Below are 23,649 nucleotides of genomic sequence, written 5' to 3' on the forward strand. Positions count from 1 at the left end.
AGACATAACGATGGCACTTTTCTCTTGAGTGAACTGGATCCCCAAATAAAAGTGTAGCAGCCCCAAATCTGACATGTCAAAAGTGGTCTGCGATTCAGCTTTAAAATCTGCAATATTATCCTCATTTGATCCTGTGAGCAGTAAGTCATCTACATAAAGAATGATGACTAAAATATCCCCCCCATCCTTCTTGATGTAGAGGGTGCTTTCAGTTGGACTATTGTGCAGCCCCTTGCTGGTCAGAAAGGCATGAATTTTGGCATACCATGCACGTGGGGCTTGTTTCAGCCCATACAAAGCTTTATTCAGCTTGCATACCTGAAGTGCATTTCTTGAAATTTCAAAGCTCGGAGGTTGTTTGACATAAACCTCTTCCAACAAGTCTCCATTAAGGAGAGCTGTTTTAATGTCCAACTGATGAACATTCCATTCAAAGTTTGCAGCCATGGCTATAACTGACCGGATGGTTGTCATTCTGGATGTAGGAGCAAAAGTCTCCTCATAGTCTATGCCCTTTTTTTGAGCATATCCTTTTGCAACCAGCCTTGCCTTATACCGATCAACTGACACATCCCAGCACTCCTGAAACCCCTGATCTGCAAAACAACCACACACAACATCAGATCTGAGCAGGCTGCTCCCCACCCAACCATGACATCTACGGGATGTGATCCCGAATCAGAAGATGTCCCCTCCGAGCCACGAGCTGAGCTACTGGCACGAACTCCCAATCAGATCCAAACCAGCCTGGTGTCCCATACCACCAGGTGGCGCTGTGAAGCCCTGGATCTGTCACTGGGCCTTGGGCTACACTAAGATGCAGCCGCGCGTCCGCGACTCAATCCAGGATCAGACCTAGCACCTGGGAACGAGACTTGCTCCCAACTGCACACTGAGAACTGAACCCCCTGGGCCTCTTTTATAGGCTCGGGCCCCGGCGCCAAAAATAGCGAAGACCTATAAATAGTTCGTACCTGTCATCCTGCTTCAACATGTATCCACTTGCTTGGTACTATTTCTTTTTGTTTTTCAATAGTATGCTTATTAAGAACTGAAATGTTTTCCTTCTGTTCAGTTACGGACAATGGGGACTAGGTCTAGCATTTGAGGGTGGACCCCCTTGCTTGGGGTTATGGGCATTAGTGACCCACAAGAGTGATGGCCTCTCTTTGAGAGGGACATCTAGAAATCACACCCCACCTGAGTACCCAAACATGGGACCAATCAAATGCACAGATTGCATACCGACCTAGGAACCATTCAAGAGAATGTTCCCTGAGCTTTGGGTGTGGGCCTGGCAGCATGCCAAGAGTAATGGAGATACAAGATAAGACGACAAACAAATGAGCTCAGTATGGCTCAGTTATGACCTTAGAGTATGTCAATAGATAGTCTAAGCTGTTAGGAACCCGTGGGTGCGATCAGAATTAAATTCTGACAACTTTGAAATTTTAGGGTTTTTGGGAGTGACGTGGCAGCTGACACGTGGCAGACTGCCACATGGAATCTGAGCTGGCAGGACAGTCCACCTGTCCCACACATGTGGCAGCATGCATGGCAAGTGGTAGGGCATGCAGGCCAAGTGTTTGGCCCCAAATCTGGTAGATTTAGGGCAAGTGGTGGGCTGTTCTCTTTGGGACTGCAGCCCACCAAAAATCTGGGACAAGTGTCCACCTTCCACTCTAGGCCTAGGAGGGGGGCTGAGCCTATAAAAGAAGACCTCTCCCCTTCATTCCTCACATGAAAATTTCGTCACTTTTCTTCTCCCTCCTTTTAGATGATGCAGCAGAACCTCTCCAGCTCCTTGGGTGCAGCCAGCTTCTCCACAGGCCATTCTCTCACCTCAGCAGCACTTTCTCTCTCTACAACAGCACATTCTCTCTCTACAGTTCCAGCCTCTCCTCTCCAGAAATCTGCCCCCTCTCAGCTCTTCTGGAACAGCAGCAGCATCCTCTCTCCTTCACCTAGCCTGGAGCAGCCACAGCCCCTTTCTCTCTCCTGCTGCAGTCTTTCTCTCTCTACTGCAGAATTTCTCTCTCTACTGTTCCAGCCCATTTCCCTTGCAGAAATCTGCCTTTCTGTGCACCTCTGGAACAGCAGCAGCTCCTCTTTTACATCTCCTCCCTTGGGATCAGCATAGGCACTCTCTCTCTACAGCTATCACTCCATAAAAGCTTTCTCTCTCTAGCCTACAGGCTGTTTTTCTAAGCTGTTCTCATTCCAGCCCCATTTCCACACTCTCCTCACCCAAGGTAGCTTCAGAGGCATCAAGGACTTCATCTACAAAAGAGCCAAGTCACGAAGGGAGCCTGTACTGTCAAGTTTATCTCATTTACAGCACTATTTCATGTTGTTTCTACTATCTTTCTAGAAACTAGTGTTTGTCTCTAATGTTGGATGTAAGTGGTGATTGTTGCAGGCTTCTTCCTTGTGGATTGGGCAAGCCAAGAGCTGAAACCTGAGCTTGGAGTTCTCCTTTTTGTTGTCTACCTTGTACATATGCTCTTGAGTCTTGTATCTAGGTCCTAGGTTTTCACTGAGTTCATCAGTTTGGAAGGTGCATTGCACCTTGGTCTTGTATCTCCATTTTCAAGAATAAAGTGAGCTTGGATAAGGGGGGGGCCCCGTCTTGGCCCCTCAATCATATTGCATTCTCCAATGATGTCACTTTGTGTTTAAGCTGTATAAGTCTTAATTCCAGCTTAATTGCAAACTCTTAAGTTCAAGTATATGTGTTTGGCAACTCGCAATCATCTCATTCAAATGCCTCTGCAAAATCCGTTGTTTGAATTGATAGAAAGCACCGAGTAGTTTACAGTACCCTTGCCACTCAACCCGAGAATCAAGCCTGCCTAGCTCTAAGGCTCCCAGGCTAACCTGAGCTAGTTCTGTGTACCTAGTACACGTCAGATACCAATCCGTGCACATGACATACTCCCCCTCCTCTAAGAACTCACTCCTGAGTTCGCTAAGAAATCTGGAAATGTTCTTTGGAGGTTTTGTAATGTCTCCCATGTTGCATCCTCCTCAACACGATCCTTCCACTTGATCTTGTATTCCGTGATAGTACGATTACGAATTTGTCTTTCACGAAATTCAAGAATTCCTTCAGGTTCGTGAGGAATAAAAGTTAAATCTATAACTTCTATAATCTCATGAGGAGAAACAAGTTGATCTTCTGCACCCAAGACTTCTTTTAGTCTACTGACATGAAAGTCTGGATGTATTTTAACATCAGGAGGCAATTCTAGTCGATATGCAACTGGTCCAATTCTTTTTATGACCTTGAATGGGCCACAGTATCTGGGGGATAATTTCGGAACCAAACCAGTACTTAGGCTCTTGGATTCCTTAGGAATTCTCAAATATACCATCATTCCTTCAGAGAACTCTCTAGGTGAACGATGTCTATTAGCATAATATCTGTCCCGATCTTGGGCACTCCTAATAGACTCCTTGGCAAACTGCAACATTTCCTGCATATCTAGCAAGAAATTCTTAGCAGCATCATTTTGAATTCCTTTTAATCCAACCATAACTGGTACCAGAGCTAGTTCTGTGTACCTAGTACACGTCAGATACCAATCCGTGCACATGACATCAACGGACCCATCGGGCTTTCTTTTGACTTTGAAAACCCACTGTGTACCTATGGCATGTTTACCTGGTGGCAAATCGACAACTTCCCATGTCTGATTTTTCTGAATGGACTGCAATTCATCGTGCATGGCATTCATCCAATGCACATTATCCTGTGCTTCTTCAAATGTCTCAGGCTCCTTCTCATCAAGAAGAGTACCTACATAAGCTGATGCAACTGAAAGAGCTCCCCCCCCATGCCTTATTGCACTCCGAGTTCTGCCAGGTAATGGAGCATCAATTTTACTCTCCCTGAGAGTTTGTAACAGCCAATTTAAAACTGTTTTAACTGCATGTATATGTGCAATTTCTTGCTGAACAACCTCTTCCACTGCTTGTGGAGGTGGTAAGATATCCTGTGGCTGAATCGGAGCATGTGGAGGTATCTGAAAATTCCGATTTGCATCAGATATATCAGCAGGGGAACCCAAGGCAATGGGTAGTAATCCCTCAAAGACATCATCGGAAGAAGTAGGCAAATCAAATTTAGCTTGAGTGTGAGCTGAATTTTCTGAAAATATAACATCTCTACTGACAATAATCTTGCGTGTGACAAGATTGTAGAGACGGTAGCCCTTGCTTTCTTCACTGTACCCAACAAAAAAACATTTGATTGCCTTATCAGACAACTTATGCCGAAACTCAACGGGCACATGAGCATATGCAAGGCATCCAAAAACACGACAATGATCCACAGAAGGCTTTCTCCCTTGCCAAACTTCATAGGGAGTCTTGGTCTTCAAAGCTTTTGTGGGAGCCCGATTCAAAACATAATTGGCACACATGAGACCTTCAAGCCAAAATTTGTGAGGCAATTTTTTGCTTTTTAGCATGCATCTATCCATCTCCATAAGAGTACGATTTTTCCTCTCAGCTTTGCCATTTTGCTGATGTGTTAGCCTCACTGTAAGCTGATGTGCAATGCCTTTGTCTTTCAAAAATGCATCAAAATCTGCAGATAAATACTCCCCTCCTCTATCTGTGCGTAATGTCTGTATCTTGAGTCCTGATTCATTTTCAACCATGGCTGCAAAGTGTTTGAAAACCATAAACACTTCTGATTTGCGTTTCAGCCCATAAACCCAAGTGTAGTTGGAGTAGTCATCTATAAAAGTGACAAAGTAAAGATGACCACCCAATGATGGAGTCCTCATGGGACCACAGACATCACTATGTATAAGCTGTAATTTTCGAACAGCTTTTACTGATCCATCCTTCTTGAAGGGAAATCTGTGCATTTTACCAAGAATGCACCCTTCACAGGCATGTGGAGGAGGTGTTTCAAGATTAGGCAATGCATCAACCATAGCATGTTTTTGAAGTGTCATCGAGCTGCCATAATGCATGTGTCCATATCTGGCATGCCATAACTCCGCATTCTGCATAGCAGCAGTAGGAGTGGAAACTGCAAGAGCATGTGCTGGTCTTTTCTCATACATGTCAAGCTGAAAAAGACCACGTAACAAAGTGCCAGACAATCTCAAGGCATAGTCATTCTCTCTGTCATGGACTGAACACTTGTCATCTTCAAAAATGACATGAAATCCAGCTCTGTTAAGAGTGGACACTGAAAGTAGATTTTTTGTGATACCAGGCACATACAAGACATCAGTACGGAATGTGCTGCCTGTACGGATTGCATGCGTGGGAGCTGTATAGCAGGTCGTCACACTTGCAAGGAAGCTGGTCCAAGGTCTGAAAGCTTGCAGGAGCTGGCTGAGAGCAGGGAGTTGGGAGCAGGTCCGGGAAGAAGCACCGCTCTGATACCAAATGTGAGTCGGAGAGGGAGAGAGAGCAGAGTGTGAGAGCAGGAGAGCAAGAGAGTAGGAGAGTGAGGGCTGAAAGCAATAGTTGCAATAGAAGAGAGTGTTACAAGTGAAAAGTGGGATAGGTTTTCTCTAAGTGACAAAACCTTATCCTTCACTAACCGTAGTTAGTGAACTAACTGTGGTTAGGGGGAAAAACCTCTAAAATGAGGGAAAAGTGCCCCTAACCTACTTATTACATTACATTGGTCACTGCTAAATTATAACAATAATTCTAACAGTTAGCTCCTCTCCTGTTTGAGGACCTACATTTTTACTTGGAGATCTTTTGGATAGATTATGGTGTGAAACTTTTATGGCTAAAAACTCCCTGTCCTCTGATCTCAACTTTCGTTCGGCATTTTTAATCTCCCTGCCTCAAATACCTGAAATTCATCTCTGATATTCACCTTGGCTTCTTCCTCCCCTATAGTACGTCCAATTTCCTTATCAGTGGCCATTTCAAGCTTGGTATCAAAACGATCCAGTACATCTGCATTTACAATCTTATGTTCACTCTTTGGATCATGATCATCATGAATTTTTTTTGAAACTTGTTGGATAGTATGATTAGGACCGAATTCCACATTTGAAACCAAGGTGTTATTCCTCGCAAAACACTAGCACAAGATGTAAGGGACAAATGTGAAGAAGAAGATGCTCATTCGTTCTTTCCTGGTTAATATCCTTATCAATATCGCCTTATAAGGCAGATGTGTTCTGAGCCACCTTTATACCAGAATCAAACCTGCTAGAAACTGTTTCAGAAGATTGTAGCAATGAAAACCTGAGAAAGAGAACCCATCGCTATCCATTTTCAACTCAGAAGGCTCAACTTCTATTGTACTGCTGTCCATTTCCAGATCAGAAGGCTCAACTTGTATTGCATTGCCACATGGATGCGAAGAAGCCACTAAGGCAAAAAATTTGCATTATTTGAAATACCATTTACAGGATCCATGGAAACCACCACAACTGTTTCTCATGCATCAGTTACGGTAACAGCACAACCACTCTCCAGGGAATTGTTCTCATTTGCAGACTTGAACAAGGAAGAACTCCTTTCTGAACAAGGTAAATTTGAACGAAAGCTAAACTGGGAGTCAAACAAGTCCAACGCACCAGTACCAGCATACCTATTGATATTATGCTCCCCATTAGCCACTTGTACATGCAGACCATGTTCAATCTCTGTAGGATGCAACCTGACTGCTTGGATAGACTTGGAATTAATGAAGTTGTGGGTGCTCCCACTGTCCACCAAGATATGTACAAGTCTGCCATTAATTGCCTCTTTTAATCTGAGTGTTTGAGCAACTCTAGCTCCTGTGAATGCCTCAGGAGAGATGCTGTACAGATCAGATTGGTATTTTAGGACAAGTTATCATCATCAACACGTGAATCCCCTTCTGAATCTCTATCAATATCAATGTAGTCATCAATTACTTCAATCCTCCATTGCTGGGCTATCCTAGGATGCTTAGATTGATAGTCACCATCTACCATGGTGTCGCATGAAATGGACCCACTAGGGTCATATGGGAAAGAAGCTTCTCTCCTGGATTTGGCTCCTTTTGAGTTGGTCCAACCCTCTATTCATTTTTGAAGATAAATTTTGCAATCTCTAGTCCAGTCTTTGGTTGTTCATCCTGATTTCATTAGTCAAGTCTTTGAATATCTGCAGCATAGGGGCCATACAACTTTTCATAATCTGCTCTTGACTGAGAGGCATTTGAAGATCCCCTGTGTATCATCATGAGCATCATTGAAATGAGCTTCTTGACCCTGGTCACCATCAATGCGGCCAATGTCAAGAATGGCCATTCCTCCTGACCTTTTAACATCACCCACAGCTTCTGTATCAGTGTTAGGATTAGGGTCACCCACAGGATGATTCCTGCTTTGACTTCCAGTCCTCTTGTTAGGCATTTTAATATCCCGAACCACTGAAAATGTACTGAGAAGTGTCTAATGTCACTGTGTGGTGTACAGATACACTATTTTGGGTGTCAAATAACAGTATGCAGAATATAATGCCAGATCCAATGCCAATGCTAGCAGTAGATTCACTGCTGACGTGGCAGATTCACAGTTTACCCTAATTCTGAGTTTTGGGGCTGAATCACCAATGATTGCTAGAATTGAGGTATAGCCAGAGTAGAATAACCAGTAAAACTGAAAAGCCCCAAATTAGATGATCTGTAGGCTGAGAAAGCTTAGATTGTACCTGCTGAAATAAATTTTGAGGCAGTTTCAAGAGTAGATGAATTCTGATCAATGTGAAACTTGGTACAGAAGTGTGTTGGAACCAATTTCGAGGTAGAAATCAGGGCAAATGATCTGAGATCCCAATGAAACTTAGTACATGCCTTGGAGTAGCTGGGGCGAAATCATATATGCAGCAAAATCCAGATTTGGAGCTATATTCTGCAAAATCGCAGTCATTATGCCATGCTACCAGCGCTAGACAATTTGAGGAAATTCTGAGCCAAAATTGGAAATTTCTCTTCAGTGTCTTCCATTACAAAGAGATTGATGTAGAAAATGTGCAATTCTGAGCCAATTAGAGGCTGCCACTTATATATCTGAAGATCTAGGCACCTGGCCGTTACGGAATTTTGGAAGTAGGTTGGCCCCAGGCTGAAGATAATGTGCTCTAAGTTAGATCAAATTGATATGATTTACCCCACAAATTCCCAAAAAAACGCTCTAATTCCACTGAAACAGGGCTGCTACTAACTAAGGCTATTTTCCAGCCTGCTAAGTTCAAATGACAACTCCAGGCTAGCCTAATCAACTTTAGAACAATTATGAATAGCTTGGAATAGGTCTCACAGTTTGCACATATTGCAGGAATGTGAGAACTGACTTGAGGTCAGCAGGGAGACTCTTGTATTCATTAAATCTGTGGTATAAAGCTTCAGTTTCAAGGCTTGGACTTTTTTTTGATGTCCCTTGTGGAAGGTCCTTTGCTTTGGATGCATTGTCATCATCCCTATGATGACCTCTTCTAGCTGATGCCATAAACCCTGCAGCCTTGGTCACATGCTCAAATTTATCATTAGAATCAGGACTTGTTTCGAGGGTAGTCCCTCCTGGATTTGGCTCCTTTTGTGTCGGTCAAATCCTCTATTCATGGTTGAAGATAAATTCTGAAATCTCTGGTTCAGCCTTTGGTTGTTCATCCTGACTTCATTAGTCAAGTCTTTGAATATCTGCAGCATAGGGGCCATACAGCTTTTTATAACTTGCTCTTGATTGAGAGGCATTTGCGCACGAGGAGAGGCTTCCAAGGTACATTGTGTATCATCATGAGCATCATTGAATCAGCTCCTTCACCCTGATCACCATCCATGTGGCCCATTGTAGGCCATTCTATGGGCTATCAATTGGTGCCATCCATTTCTTGGTATGTGCCTTGTAGGCCTAGTTTTAGGCAATCAGGACACTGGGCACAGTTTGTCATGTACCAGTTTGTACAGCTAGTACCACTAGGATACCTTGTCCTAGGATTTCATGATGTAGGGTGTACTTTGTACTCATTTCATCATTGTAGCAATTCATTACAGCAGCTCATTTTTGTCTTCATTGCTTCACCACTTGTGCTTCCATTGCTTGCCTTAGCCTACAGTGGTATTAGAGCATTAGGGATCAGCCATTGGCAGCCTCCCCGAGCTCAAGCCATTGCATCTGGAGCTGTTTGGCAGCCTGTTCGGACCTATACGGAAGCTGGCCGGCTCTTTTTCCTAGGTGCCTTCACACGTGTGACCACCCGAGGTCTCTCCAAGAAGTTGTGTTGTGGGAAAACACATTTTCAGAGCTGCTGCTGCATAGGCGACTTAATTTCTGCTATTTTGGACCTGCTTCTGCAGTATGGACCATATATGACAGCCGCCTCTCACATGTGTGGTCCGTACAACTGTACAGAAAACCCTAATTGGCCAACCTGCACATTTCGGAGCATCTGAAGGAGCTGCTTGCTCATTTTGGAGTTTGCTGCTGCAATTTGGAGCCCCAGCTCAGCCGCCTTGCACATGTGGAGCTTCTTTGCATTTTGGGAGCCCTATCTCAGCCGACTTAGTGAGTCGGAGGTTGCTGCTGCATTTTGGAGATGGCTTCTTAAGCCCTTCTACACTGATTTGCTGTTCCTTTATCTCGGGCTGCGAGATTATCTCCTCAGGTTGCTGCTACTCCCGTTTTGAGGCCTTCTCCTGCTGGCCTTCGCTTGTGGGAGCTTCCACTTCAGCTCTTGGCAATTGTGGAGCATATATCCTTGATGTAATTCCGTTTTCCAGCTTCTTTTGGCACCCTTCATTGCCATTTGCTGTCCATTTCACCTCTCCTACAAGGGTGACTACCTGTGCTCGAGTTTGGAGCCATTCGTGCTGTAATTTTGGTATACATCACTTGGTAAGCTCATCACTTGGTAAGCTCCTACTGCATTGATTCGTTTCATTTCCAGCAAAAGAGTATTTCTTCGCTTTATTGGCTTTGTTGAAAGGCCCCGTGTTGCCTTGGAAGGCCTCGTGTTGTGTTTTGGAGTCTTTTTGCAGCAGGTACACGTTGTGAAAGCCACATATTTGAAGTGAAAAGCTTTGAAGCTTGTGCAGTAATTTGCCTTTTGGATTTGGGAGATTGCACTCCTCTCATTTGCATTGTCAGTTGGTGCCTTTGCCTTGCATTTTTACACTATGGCTGGCAATAAGGATGATTTGTTTGGGATGCTTGGGTCTGAGGATAAACTTGATGGCACAAATTATCCCATGTGGGCTTATATGATGGGGCATGTCTTGGTTGCCAAGAATCTATGGAATATTGTTACAAGTACTGAGGTCGGACCCACTAGACCAGCTGCTTCTCGTACATCTGGTACTACCTCAGGCTCATCTAGTGATGGGTCTAATGCTACTTCTGTTGCAGTTGCCTATTGCACTACAAGTACTTTGCCTCCTACTCACGAGCATATTCCGTGGGATGGACATGATGCCAAAGCACATGCCTTGATTGCTCTTTCAGTAAGGGTTATTATCCATCATATCCGTTCATGCAAGACAGCTAAGCAAGCATGAGATCAGCTTGCCTCCTTATATTAGGTGCGGAATGAGGCTAAGATCTATCAAGTTTTCTTCAGTGGTAACAATTGAATATCACTTGGTGCTGATAACCTCTCTCTGATATAGTGATAGTAAACCTCAATATGCTTTTTGCGGGCATGAAAAACGGGATTCCGTGCAACAGCCAAAGCGCTCTGACTATCAATGAAGATGACGATAGGAGCAGTTTGACATACATGAAGATCTGCAAGTAGCTTCTGGAGCCAAACACACTCCACTGTAGCTATAAAAGTTGCTCTGTACTCAGCCTCACAACTAGAAGGGTAATCACCCACAGCTGTAGTATCAGCGTTAGGATCAGGGTCACCCACAGGATGCTTCTTGCGTTACTTCCAGTCCTCTTGTTAGGTATTTTAATACCCCGAAACACTGAAATACTGAGAAGTGTCTAATGTCATTGTGTAGTGTACAGTATTTTGGGTGTTAAATAACAGTATTCTGAATATAATGCCAAATCTGATCCCAATGAAACTTAGTACAGGCCTTGGAGTAGCTGGGGCAAATCATATTTGCAGCAAAATCCAAATTTGGAGCCTTATCCTGGAAAATCGCAGTCATTATGCCATGCTGCCAGCGCCACACAATCTGGTGGAAATCTCAGCCAAATTTTCAAATTTCTCTTCAGTAGCTTCCATTACAAACAGATTGATGTAGAAAATGTGCAATTCTGAGCACTATGAATTCTGAGCTAATCAGAGGCTGGGACCTGTATATCTGCAGATCTAGGTACCTGACCGCGACGGAATTTTGTAAGTAGGTAAGCCCTGGGATCAAGATAATGTGCTCTAAGTTTCAGATCCAATTGATTTGATTTATCCCACAAAATTCCCAAAAAAAGGCTCTTATACCACTGAACAGGGCTGATACTAACTAAAGCGATTTTTCAGCCTGTTTAGCTCAAATGACAGCTCTAGGCTAGCCTAATCAACTTTAGAACAATTATGAATAGCTTGGAATAGGAAATAGGCTAGATTCATTCCTCAGGAACAAAAATACACTTTTTGGAATGTACAATGCTGAAGTGAGCATAGAAGTACCTTTTAGAATTGAGAAAGAGAGGATGAGAGAGTAAGTCAGGGCCTGGACTCACAACAGGTCTTGTAAGGGGCTGCAGGACAGAAAATGGTTAATTCCATCTTAGAATTCAGCTTGAGCTTAGAAGCCCTGGTAGAATTCCATTTTGGTATCATAGCAGTATGGAAATCAAGCTGAGTACAAATAGGGGAGGCCAATGCTTCTTATAAGAACAAGGGCAAGCAAAATTACAACTTTATTTATGGGATGGTAAACCCACACTGCCACATGGCATCAATCTATAGCCTAAAGTAGAAAGTACTATGTACAAGGCTAATAAAGTTTTGTGACAGTCCTCTCCACCCAAAAAGAATTTGTCCTCAAATTCTGAAGAGTCACTGTGACAGAAATGGAAAACAGTTAAAAGACTAAATTGGTGGGATCATATCCGTGTGTCAACATTGCTGCCTAAGGTACAAAGTACAAGGCACAAGGCTAATAACATACCACTTTTGTTAGTCCTCCCCACCCAAAAAGAATGTCCTTAAATTCTGAAGCGGAAATGGAAAACAGTGAAAAGAGTAAATGGGATGAGATCATGTCCGTGTATCAAAATTGCGGCTCAAAGACTGAATTCTGAGCCAATCAGAGGCTGCCACTGAAGATCTAGGCACCTGGCTGTGACGGAATTTTGTAAGTAGATAGGCCCCGGGCTCAAGATAATGAGCTCTAAGTTTCAGATCAAATTGCTATGATTTACCTTACAAAATTCCCAAAAAAGCGCTCTGATACCACTGAAACGGGGCTGCTACTAACTAAAGGTAATTTTCAGCCTGTTTAGCTCAAATGGCAGCTCCAGGCTAGCCTAATCATCGTTAGAACAGTTCTGAATAGCTTGGAATAGGAAATAAGCTAGATCTATTACTTAGGAATAAAAATACACTTGCTGGAATGTACATTGCAGAAAGTATAATGCTGAAGTGAACATAGAAGTAGCTTTTAGAACTGAGAAAAAGAGGCTGAGAGAGTAAGTCAGGGGCTGGACTTGCCACAGGTGTTGTGAGGGGCTGCACAAGGACAGAAAATGATTAGTTCCATCTTAGAATTCAGCTTGAGTGTAGAAGCCCTGGCAGAATTCCATTTTGGCATTATAACAGGATGGAAATTAAGCTGAGTACAAATGGGGGGGGGGGGGGGGGGGGGGGGGTCCATGCCTCTTATAGCAATTAGGGCAGGACAAATTACAACGTTATTTATGTGATGGTAATCTGACACTGCCACGTGGCATCAATCTAGAGCCTAAGGTACAAAGTACAAGGCTAATAAAAAGGCTACTAAAATACTACATTTTTTACAGTTCTCCACGCCCAAAAAGAATTTGTCCTCAAATTCTGAAGAGTCACTGTAACAGTAATGAAAAACTGTGAAAAGAGTAAATGGGATGGGATCATATCCGTGTATCAACAGGTCAAACTACACACATATTATGAGACAGAGGTATATCATAGGGTATGACCGGGTATCCTTTTTAGTGAACTGCATAACTGTCTTGGTGGGGTTTGGGGGTGAAACTTAAAGGTGGGAAGATAGACACTGGATTGATATTTTGATCCAATTCCACAGCCTCGTGAGCAACACGAGCAAAATGCAGAAAGCTTGTAGAGAGCATCAAATACAAAATTCATGGAGTTTGTGAACAACGTGATCGAGGGTATCCAACAATTACGCTTCAAGAAAGTCTGCTGCATAAGGACGTGGTGCGGAATTCGGATCCATGTAGCCGGTCCACATGGAAGACATTGTTATCCCTCTCGTTCATCAAGTAGAAGTGCGGTAGGAGGGAGTCAAGTACATGGTCTGGAGTGGGGTCACTAGTGTGAAACTACTTTGGTCTGATGTTAGCACAAGATGTTCGGGATTTACAAGGAGTAGCATTGGAGTTCAAGATCAGCGAAGATCACCCCACTGTAGCAGACGCTAAGCATGACGAGCTGAAAAGAGAACAAGAATTAACAAAGAAACTTCAAGACATGGACAAGATACTGTGGAAGCTCTTTAGCGGCAGGTCAATGTTTGTTTACCAGCCTTGTAGCATTTCGTAGCTTTGATAGATTTATGTACAATGAATAGTCTCTGTGTACTTGTAGTCTAAGTTCCACCTTCAATTGCTTGGTTTATCATGTATTGTTGTTGTTGCATCCGAAGTCACGTAATTCTTTTGAAAGAGAAAGATTGGCTCGTTTCATTCACAATCGTATACTACATACACTTCTCGTGCTCATCGTTTCTTACCTGGTGCTGTTCATCATTCTTTGTTTTTAAAATTCCTGCAGGTTCGTGTGGAAAGACTATAGGGATGAACACAGGTACAAAAATCTCTCTGAAGGATTGAAAGATATCAAGAAAATGATGCACAAACTAGTAGAAGACTTGGAGGAGCGAGAACGAAGGATTATAGCAAGCTGCTCCACAGAACTGGTTAGAGATATGCTGGAGGGTCCGTTGCCAGCCTTCCCATACCTGAAAGATAAGACGGGAAGATGGCAAAAGCTAAAGCATAATTTGGTGGGAGAGGAGATCCAATTGCACTTCTTATGCGAGTGTCCGGAGGGACCTCATGAGATTGCTGGACAAAAAGGTGTGCCCGTGATGGTCAAAACGAAGGAGTGGCTGAAAGCTATCGTTCCTGTATTAATTCCTACTCTCACTATTATTTGTTGTATAGCTAAATTGGTAGCAAATGTTTATTTGCCCGGTTCTTCTATTTTCATGCCTTCACCTGGAGGCTTCTTTCAAACTCTGGGCATCGATGGCTCTATTCTTGAACATTATATCCTACCCGAAGTCTTGAATTCATTTGTGGATGAAGTAGAGCAGCCACTTCAATCAAGCTTGCAAAGTCTGAACAACCCTGTTGTTCCCTCCAAGCTCAAGGAATTTTTAGTACCTTTGTTGAAACCCAAGCACATTGAGATGTATCGTGACTTTCAACTTCGGCGATTTTATTCCAAGAATCGTATCTTTTGGGTTTGTGACCAGCATTGCCACGGTGGTAAAATATTTCGAGAGATCAATCCTTTTGAGGATTAAACGTCAATAAAATATTGTTCATTGTCTAAATTATAATGTGCCCACATATATTTAGACTAGTAAGACCGTTTGATTGAGTTATTGCAATCCATCATGTAATAATTTGATTGTCTATATTGACTTGTATATTCATGCATCTTTCCTTTCATTATGCAATTCTTTCGTACTTTTTTATCAGTCAAGTAGTTCAGGTTCATTTTCTAAATAGTAATGTGTCCACATACATTTAGACAAGCATGACCGTTTGATTGCGTGTAGATATATGTGTATGTGTGTGTGTGTGTGTGCATAAACATACATATGTATCTATGTATATACGTACATATATGTATGTATGTATGTATGTATATGTGTATCTGTGTGTGTTAGGCATATTAAAAGTTAATAGGAGGCCACAATAAAATTTGACCTTTTAATTGAAAATGAGGGTAGGCCTTCAATTTTTAAGTCTCCTTGGGATCTTTTTCGTTGGAACTACTTTGATGGAAAAGAATCAATACATTGTCTTCTCGATAGTCAAGGGGAGCACAAGAGATATTTGAGGATTAATTGGAACGTTCTTCAACATTCAACTCATAGGTTTGATCATATTTGGTTCGCTTGGACTTGATCGTCCTTTCCTCAATAGTAGCTATTTTAGTCTTATCTTTCTAAAGATCAAAGTTTGATTTTCTTGACAAATAATTGTAGTCCAAGTATTGTTTAATGCTTAACGTCGTAGAGTCTAGGTATCATGCTACTTTTACTATGCTCTCATACTTGTGGGAGGGTTATTTGAAAGACTTTTGTGTCGTCTCTTAGTGCTCAATCTACTCATGCTCTTCTAAACATATTCCTTTAGGTGGTTCATTCATGGGGGTTTTCATTTTTCGAGCAAAAATCCCTGAGCGACGAGCGGACAAAAGGTGGGAGGGGTCAAAATATATAGGCTCAAGTCATTTTTAGGGAGTAAAAAATTTTAAATTATTTCAAGGAATATGTAAGTAAATATGAAATATTGATAAATATATATAGATATAAATATACCTTTATATAATATACATATATAATGTCCAAGTGGTGACTTATTTGATGACTTTCAAAAATCATTTCTTTTCCTTTTACCATTGGTTGGATCATGAAATTTTGAGCAAATATCCTCTTTATAGCTCCTCAGGATGACCTACGAAAAATATATAGTACTTTTTTAATAGATTCTCTAAGTGTATTTTTTCAAAGGAATATGGTTTGAAGAGCTTGTCCCTATTCCGTTGGTGAAATACCCTTGGAGAGCCTACACAGAAGGAGTCATAACTTTTGCTCCTTAGCTCAGATTGAGGAGCTGTAAAAAGGAAAAATGTTCAAACTTTCATGATCTATACAATGATAGGCTTAAAATTATACTTTTTACAGTTATCAAAGAGAAAAAGTAAAAATTTTAAGATGTACATGAGAGTTACAACTTCTCCCTAATTTATATTATGGTAGGAAGGAGTTCAGTAGAGACCACATTTCCTTAAAAGTACTTAGGTTTGGAGAATTGGGAATATTTTGACAATCCCTCCCTTGCCTTTCCATATCTGATAATATATTAGAGTTTCATTATGATCGATTATAATGGCTTCCAGTATGAGATTTCCAATATCTTTTTCCTACTCATCCAAGGAATATGATATACATTCTTATATGAGAGCTTCAGATATGGGATTGCTAAAGATTAGGGAAACTCTTTTAAATTGATTGAATTACCATAATCCTCAAAAGAGAGTATGGTAGGGAGGTATTTATAGGAGTTTCTAAAGTGTTCACTATTTGTTCATATATAGATGATGTTCTTTAAAATGAGGTTTATAATGAAAAATAAGTAAGTATATGGTTCCATAAAGAAAGAATTGCATATTCCTTTGAGAAATATACAAGCATGGTTGGTGTTAAAAATTATCGCTCGAAATTTTTTGCTCGTAGGTTTTTGCTCGAAAACTGTGCACATCCGTTCATTCATTAGGATGGTTAAGCTACATTCATTAATAGATACGTTTTATGAAATTATGTAAATTTACTGTGAATTTCTATATGCTTGGTTATGAGTTTTACATGTTGAGTTTCATTATATTCTGCTCGTAGGTTTTTGCTCGGAAACTGTGCACATCCGTTCATTCATTAGGATGGTTAAGCTACATTCATTAATAGATACATTTTATGAAATTATGTCAATTTACTGTGAATTTCTATATGCTTGGTTATGAGTTTTACATGTTGAGTTTCATTATATTCTATTGTGTACTCGTAAAAATACAATGGTATTGGTTAATTCATACTCTCATGACTCCTATTAATACAATGAGATATGAAAAAATGTTTAATTCATTATGTTTTCATACGATGTCAAAGAATTTTTTTCATTGCGCATGGATTTTCTTTGAATTTTCTCTATTATGACTTTGGTGTAATGGTAAATATAACATTATGTCGATACAAAATATATAAGAAAGAGGATTCATTCTCGTGTGTATGTGTGTGTGTAATGGTAAATATACGAAAGAGGATTCATTCTTGTGTGTGTATGTGCGTGTGTGTATGTGTAATGGTAAATATAACCTTATGTTAGAATTATTATCGCGATAGACTATATATAAGAAAGAGGATCCATGACACAGAGAGAGAGAGAGAGAGAGAGAGAGAGAGAGAGAGAGAGATTGAGATTATGAATCACTATCTTGCTTCATTTCAATATGTTTGTTGTGCATTGGTGTAGTTTCAAGGGCGTTGTTAATCTCTTGAATTGCAAGTCCCTTTTGAATGCAAAGTCTTGTAAACAAATATACATTCTGGACCACTGTCTTGCTATATTTAAGTTAGATAATTATGTTAGTTTTGCATTGGTGTAGTTTCAAGATTGGTGCAAATATCTTGGTATGCAAGTCTCTTTGAAATGTAAATCCTTCCAAACAAAAAGTATAAACGACTAAGAAAAATTATTTCATATAGTATTTGTTAAAGACTAGAAGACACCAATTGGCTAGTTTTGTTTGTTATGAGGATTACCTAGCTAAACTAGCAAAAACATAGCTGTAAATTAACATCATATCATCGATATAACAAAGTTTTCCCTAGTATATAAAACATACATTTAAGTTTTCTCTTTTTTTATGAGATTAAGTGCAATGGGCTCTAAGGTGTGGCAAAGACGAGCCTATGGTATTTAAATTACTTTTATTCAAGGATAGAGAGGTGGAAAAGGACTCAAGTTAGGATTATGGGTGAACTCTAGTACCCTCATGCATATACGCATTTTTAAGAAGATAATGATAAATATTTTGGCCCAATTCTAGAAAGTCTTGAGTCTTCTTCTTCTTCTTCTCTCTCTCTCTCTCTCTCTCCCTAACTCTCTGTCTGTCTCTCTCTCTCTCTCTTCTTCTTCTTCTTCTACATGTGTGTGTGTGTGTGTGCGCACGTGCGTGCTTGTGTGTGTGTGTGTGTGAGAGAGAGAGAGAGAGAGAGAGAGAGCACTTGTGTTGCTTTTTCCATTCATGTAGTGTACTCACTTGCCTCAAGATTTGTAGACTAGCATAATTAGGCACAATAGATTTGTTTTAAACTATTTTACAAAGCTTAAACTATATTGATGGTGGATATCCTTAATAACCCTCTAATTAAACTTTCCTTAACCCTAGAAAAGCTAGAATTCCTTGCAAAACTTCAACTGTATTGGTGGTGGATATCCTTAATTGAACTTTGAGAGCTCATAAATTCATATAAAATTAGAGCATGGGTCAAGAATGGGTCCCAAACTTTTACTGCAAATCAAATTTGATGGGTGTTTTAGTAAAGATCAATGATTATCATTGAGAGGTGAATTTGACCAACCTATGGTTCTTATAACCCTTGAGATTGTTACAACCTAAGGTTAGGCTCCCTATATGATCCTATTCCTTATGTGTAATCCCTGATCTTAACCCATGACTTTTATATGTATTTATGTATAATTTTAAGAATGAACTTAAAACATGGAGCTTGCTTTCATGGTGTGCATAACCCCATATTTGCTTATGTGGTTAGCATGTCCTTAGATTAATGATCAAAGAACACCTATCCTTTCCTTCAACTCATTGACTTCTTATGATAAGGCTTTAATGTGTAGCATGCATATGCACATGTATTACGTCCAATGAGCATTTTTAGGAAGAGGTTTGGTTAGTACATCCACATCCATATCAAGTGTAGGAACATAATTTAGCTTCAGATGACCACTGGTCACCTCATCCTTTATGAAGTGAAAGAATAAGTCGAAGTGCTTAAATTTATTAGATTGACTATTGTTGTTGACATTGGCTATTTTTGAGATTGTCACAATGTATCTCTAGAGGACCATCGACAAAAAAACCAAGGTCTTGAAGTAATCCATGAGGCCGAATGCCTTTAGTTGTTGCAAAGCTGGATATGGCGATGTATTTAGACTCAGTAGTGGATAGGGCCACCATAGCTTGCTTGTTGCTTATCCAAGCAATAGGACCACCATCCAAGAGGAAGGCACATGGTTATTGAATGCTAGGTATTTAGGTCACTCCCCAAATCGGTGTCACAACAGTTGTGCAGCGGGCTTCTTGTTGATAAAGAATACTAACATATGGAGTAGCAACAAGATAATGAAAGATACACTTAATATCTTGCCAATGAATAGGACTAGGGTTTTGAAGATACTGAGAGACCTGTGATGCGGAATAAGTCAAGTTAGGGTGAGTGCATGTTACTAGATAATGGAATGCACCAATTGCTTGGCGATATGGTACATGTCTTCCATCTCCTCAGGAATAATAGTACACATATATTTGTTGAGTCACAAACCAACATCAATTGTATTGCAATCAAACAAGCTACATGCACGTGAAAACCATTGAAGAATATTCCAGCATCCATTGTATTGCAATCAGACAAGCTACAAGCATGCGAAAACATTGAAGAATATCCTAGGCATACTTGTCCTCTGAAAGAGCTTGATATTTCATGTATGACAATCATGTAGAATTTGTATCTCCAAGCAATACTAAGCCATGCTTTGATCCATCATTTGAAAATGAAGAGAGACTTGAGCCATGACCTGAGCTAATAAACTAGCATCATTACAAGTGTGAGGAGCTGATCATTAACATAGAGACCAAGGACATAAACACGATTCCCAACTTGTTTAACATAAACACTATTATATGAGGGTGTACGAAAGAAATTTATGCTTTCGAGATAGGTGTGGAAATGATGGTACCAAACCCCTTGTGATTTTTTAATCCCATAGAGGCTCTTCAGCAACATGTACACCTTGTGCTCTTGATCGAGAGTGATGAATCTATCAAGCTACTCGACAAAGATGTGTTCTTCAGGCTCCAAGACACCATTAAGGAAGACAGACTTGATATCCATCTAGTGTAGCATCAAATCAAGTAGTGCTACCAACCCGACCATGACTCATAGGGTCACGAAAGGTGCATAGGTACCTTGTACTCCATGCCATGGATCTAAATGAAGTCGTGGGTCACCAATCTTTCCTTTTAACACACCAAACTCCCATCTGAGTTAAGCTTCCACTTAACGAGCCTCTTTAAGCCAGCAATTCTGCAACCAGGCAGGTGATCAACTAAGTTTATTCTTCTGTAGAGACAAGAATTCATCATTCATGGCCACCCGCCAATGAGGAACTTCAACAAACTGGAGTGCGATGTTCACTGGCACATGGTCGTTTGAGTGGAGGAAGTATTCAACCAGGGCAGGCATGGAACACAAAGAGGCTTCATCGACCATGAGGGTATTGGCTAGGAGCACTCTAGATCATAAGACAGGGGTTAGAGCAATAAAGGCAAACTGTAGGCTCCATATGTTGTAGGGAAGGAGGATGATCTCAAGAGAAGATGCCGAAGGTGCTTCAGGGTGCTGAGCAATTGATTGCATGTACGGGTAAGAGGGTGAATCAAGATCATACAAATCATCCATTGTGGGATTGGATGGAGAGGTAGGATAGTTGGCCAAGCATTTGTGGGGGTTAAAGGTCACTGTGCCTTAACCCCGGTTATGTACAATACTCAAACACATATATAAATGAATGAAAAAGAAGATTAGGGTGGTTCTGCACCCACCAAACTTGTGTGGCTCTCTGTCTCTCTCTCTCCCTCTTTCGTTCTTGCTTCCGTTGAGAGCACTCTCAGCTGGTATCAGAGCCCGGGTGATCTAGCTGAGCGTGCGTGAATGCTTGAAGCTGCTCAGCAGCTCTGTGGGAGGAAGGAGAAGCTTTGTGGGAAGCTTTGTGGGTGACTTTACTTGCATCCGAGTGTGCAGAGACCTTGGAGGAACCTTTGGAAAAGTCACTTTGGCTTTACGAAGTGGTTTTGAGAGCCTGTTAAGTGGTTTAAAAGAAAAAGTCGTTTTTTGAGCTTTTCCCTGTTCCGTTCGATGACAGAGACTCCGTATTGACTTGTAGAGGCAACTATTGCTTGCTTTTGGTGTCCACATTACTTTAGGAGCTTGGAAACACCTTCATTCTTGAATCTGGGATCATTTCATTGGATTTCTGACTCACTGTGTCAGTTTCTGCGTTTTTTGCCCGGGTGTTGGAACTTAAGTTTGGAGCAACCATTTGCAGATCTGTCAGTTCCAGTGGACTCAGGAGGTCCTAAAACTTCTATGTTGCTCATCATTCGCACTCCGGTGGAGTTTATAAACAGCTCTGTTTCCAAAAACGTTTTTCAGTCCGTGTGTTGGACCCAGTGATTGAGACCACGGTTTCTAAAACCGTCTGTCCCATTGCGTTCCGGACGCCCAAAAACCCCTACCTATCAGTTCTTGCGCGATTCGGTGGAGGATTTTCAGAGTTATAGATCTCTGTGTATTCGATTTTGTCTCTCTGTTATGCATTTTTCATTCTAAGGTTTTGAAACCTTAGATTTATGCCACATGGCAGTGGATAAGTATTGACTCCCATTTCTCACTCATCGGTTGGGATTTTGGAGTTTTGGCAGAAGAGAGATATTTGCAGATTTTCTTGCTGAGTCCTATTATGCAATGGCGCCCATGTTTTGAGGCATCTCAGGTTCTATTTTCAGTAGCGCTCATTACCGTGGGACTATGATTTCTTGAGCATACCTTATGCAGATCACTCTGGTTGCAGTTTGAGCAGTGTGCGCTCATTCGTGGTATGCATTGGGTTGTAGTGGCTGATTTATAGGCCATTTGGATGCATTGCGGTCCTTGTTGGATGCGCTGATAGGCCCACCAAATTGCCTTGTGGGATGCTATTTTTTATGGACGCTTTGCACATGGATGCTATTTTAAGCTGAGGGACAGCTTTGACACATTGCTAGTGATGCACTGATAGTGCTATGCTCTCTTGGATGAGATATTATTGATGCATATGCCAGTGGACGGTGTTTATGCTTGAGTCATTTGGCACTTATTGGCATTTTCTTTTGGGCGAGATTTGCTCATATGGATGCATAGTATATGCACATGAGTCAGATGTATCTTTTGATGCTTTGAGCTTTGAGTTTTGGTGATATTTCACTCTATTGTGGCATACACATTTGGTTGCACCTGGTATTTGGTGTGATTCTCTCTTGTAGGCACTAGCATTTGGGATTTTGCTTTATTTTGCATTATGGCATCCTCTTCCATGTCTGAAAAGGAGTTTTTCAGCATTAAAAAGTTTGATGGGACAAACTTTTCTTTGTGGAAAGAACAAATAAGGGATGTGCTTATTCAAAAGAAGCAAATTAAACCTTTGGCAGGTATTGAAGCTAAGCCTGCGGATATGTCTGAGGATGATTGGAATGAGTTGGATGCATTAGCAAAGTCTACTATTAGACTTCATCTTGCAGAGTCAGTTTATTTCACAGTAGTAAATGAGCAGACTACGGAAGATTTGTGGAAGAAACTGTGTGCCACTTATGAAAAGGAAACTGCCTCCAATAAAGTTTACCTCATGAAGAGGTTGTTTGAGCTGCAGATGAAGGAAGGGGTCTCCATTGCTTCTCACTTGAATGAATTCAATATTATTTTCAGCCAGCTTCAGGCTCAGAAAATGAATTTTGATGCGGAGACTAAGGCAATATTTCTCTTATGTTCATTGCCATCCTCATGGGATACCTTCCGTACAGCTGTCAGTAACTCTGCACCTGGTGGAGTACTGAAATTTGATGATGTTGTGGGTAGCTTGTTGGCCGAGGAGATTAGACGGAAGTCTATGGATGGCAACAAGCAGGATGCAGCCTTAAATGTGCAAAGGGGTAGATCACAGTTCAGGGGGAAGTCCCAAGAAAGAGGGAAGTCTCGTAGCAAATCCAGGGCACGAAACATTGAGTGTTACCACTGTGGCAAGAAGGGCCATATGAAAAAGGATTGCTACAAGCTGAAAAGAGAGCAAAAGAATAAGAAAAAGAATGCAAATTGGGGTGCAAATCAAAAGGAAGAGAGTCCAAGAGAGGACAAAGGAAAAGTGAAGGTCGAGGAGATCAATGCAGTCACACATGATAGTGACAATGACGTTCTCTTCATGTCTAGTTTATCTGCAGAGTTGCTTACCACTTCAGATGATGCATATTCCCAGGATTGGATTTTGGATTCTGGTGCTTCATTCCATGTTACTCCCCATAGGGAATGGTTCTCCACTTATGATAGTGGAAAGACAGGTTGTGTGCATCTTGGAAATGACTATGCATGTGACATAGTGGGAGCAGGTGACATAAAGTTTTCTTTTGCAAATGGGTCTGCATTTGTTTTGAAACATGTGAGACATGTGCCTAAGCTGACCAAGAGTCTTATTTCAGTGGGTCAGCTAGATGATGCTGGTTTTCACACCACTTTTGGCTTTCAGAGTTGGAAAATTTAGGAGGGCTCTATGCTTTTGGCCAGGGGTGCCAAGTGTGGGACTTTGTATCCCTTACATGTATCAGGGGTATTTGATCATGTTGTTGCAATAACCGAGCAGCCAAGCACTTCTTTGTGGCATTGCAGGTTGGGGCACATGA

General features: G+C 41.3%; 1 protein-coding gene across 1 annotated transcript in view; it reads left to right on the forward strand.

Moving 5' to 3' along the window:
* LOC147894582 (protein TORNADO 1-like) overlaps positions 1-14,705 on the forward strand; it is a 32,660-nt gene extending 17,955 nt beyond the window's left edge. Inside the window, exon 2 of the mRNA XM_087384862.1 lies at positions 13,906-14,705. Coding sequence (XP_087240988.1) covers positions 13,906-14,662 — 757 coding nt within the window. The 3' untranslated portion in view covers positions 14,663-14,705. The remainder of the gene's footprint in view (positions 1-13,905) is intronic.
* The last annotated feature ends 8,944 nt before the right edge of the window (positions 14,706-23,649 follow it).

The sequence above is a fragment of the Dipteris shenzhenensis genome, chromosome 14, assembly GCF_047967505.1.
Source record: "Dipteris shenzhenensis isolate YYH24624 ecotype China chromosome 14, Dip_SZ_1.0, whole genome shotgun sequence".
In the NCBI taxonomy this organism is placed as follows: Eukaryota; Viridiplantae; Streptophyta; class Polypodiopsida; order Gleicheniales; family Dipteridaceae; genus Dipteris; species Dipteris shenzhenensis.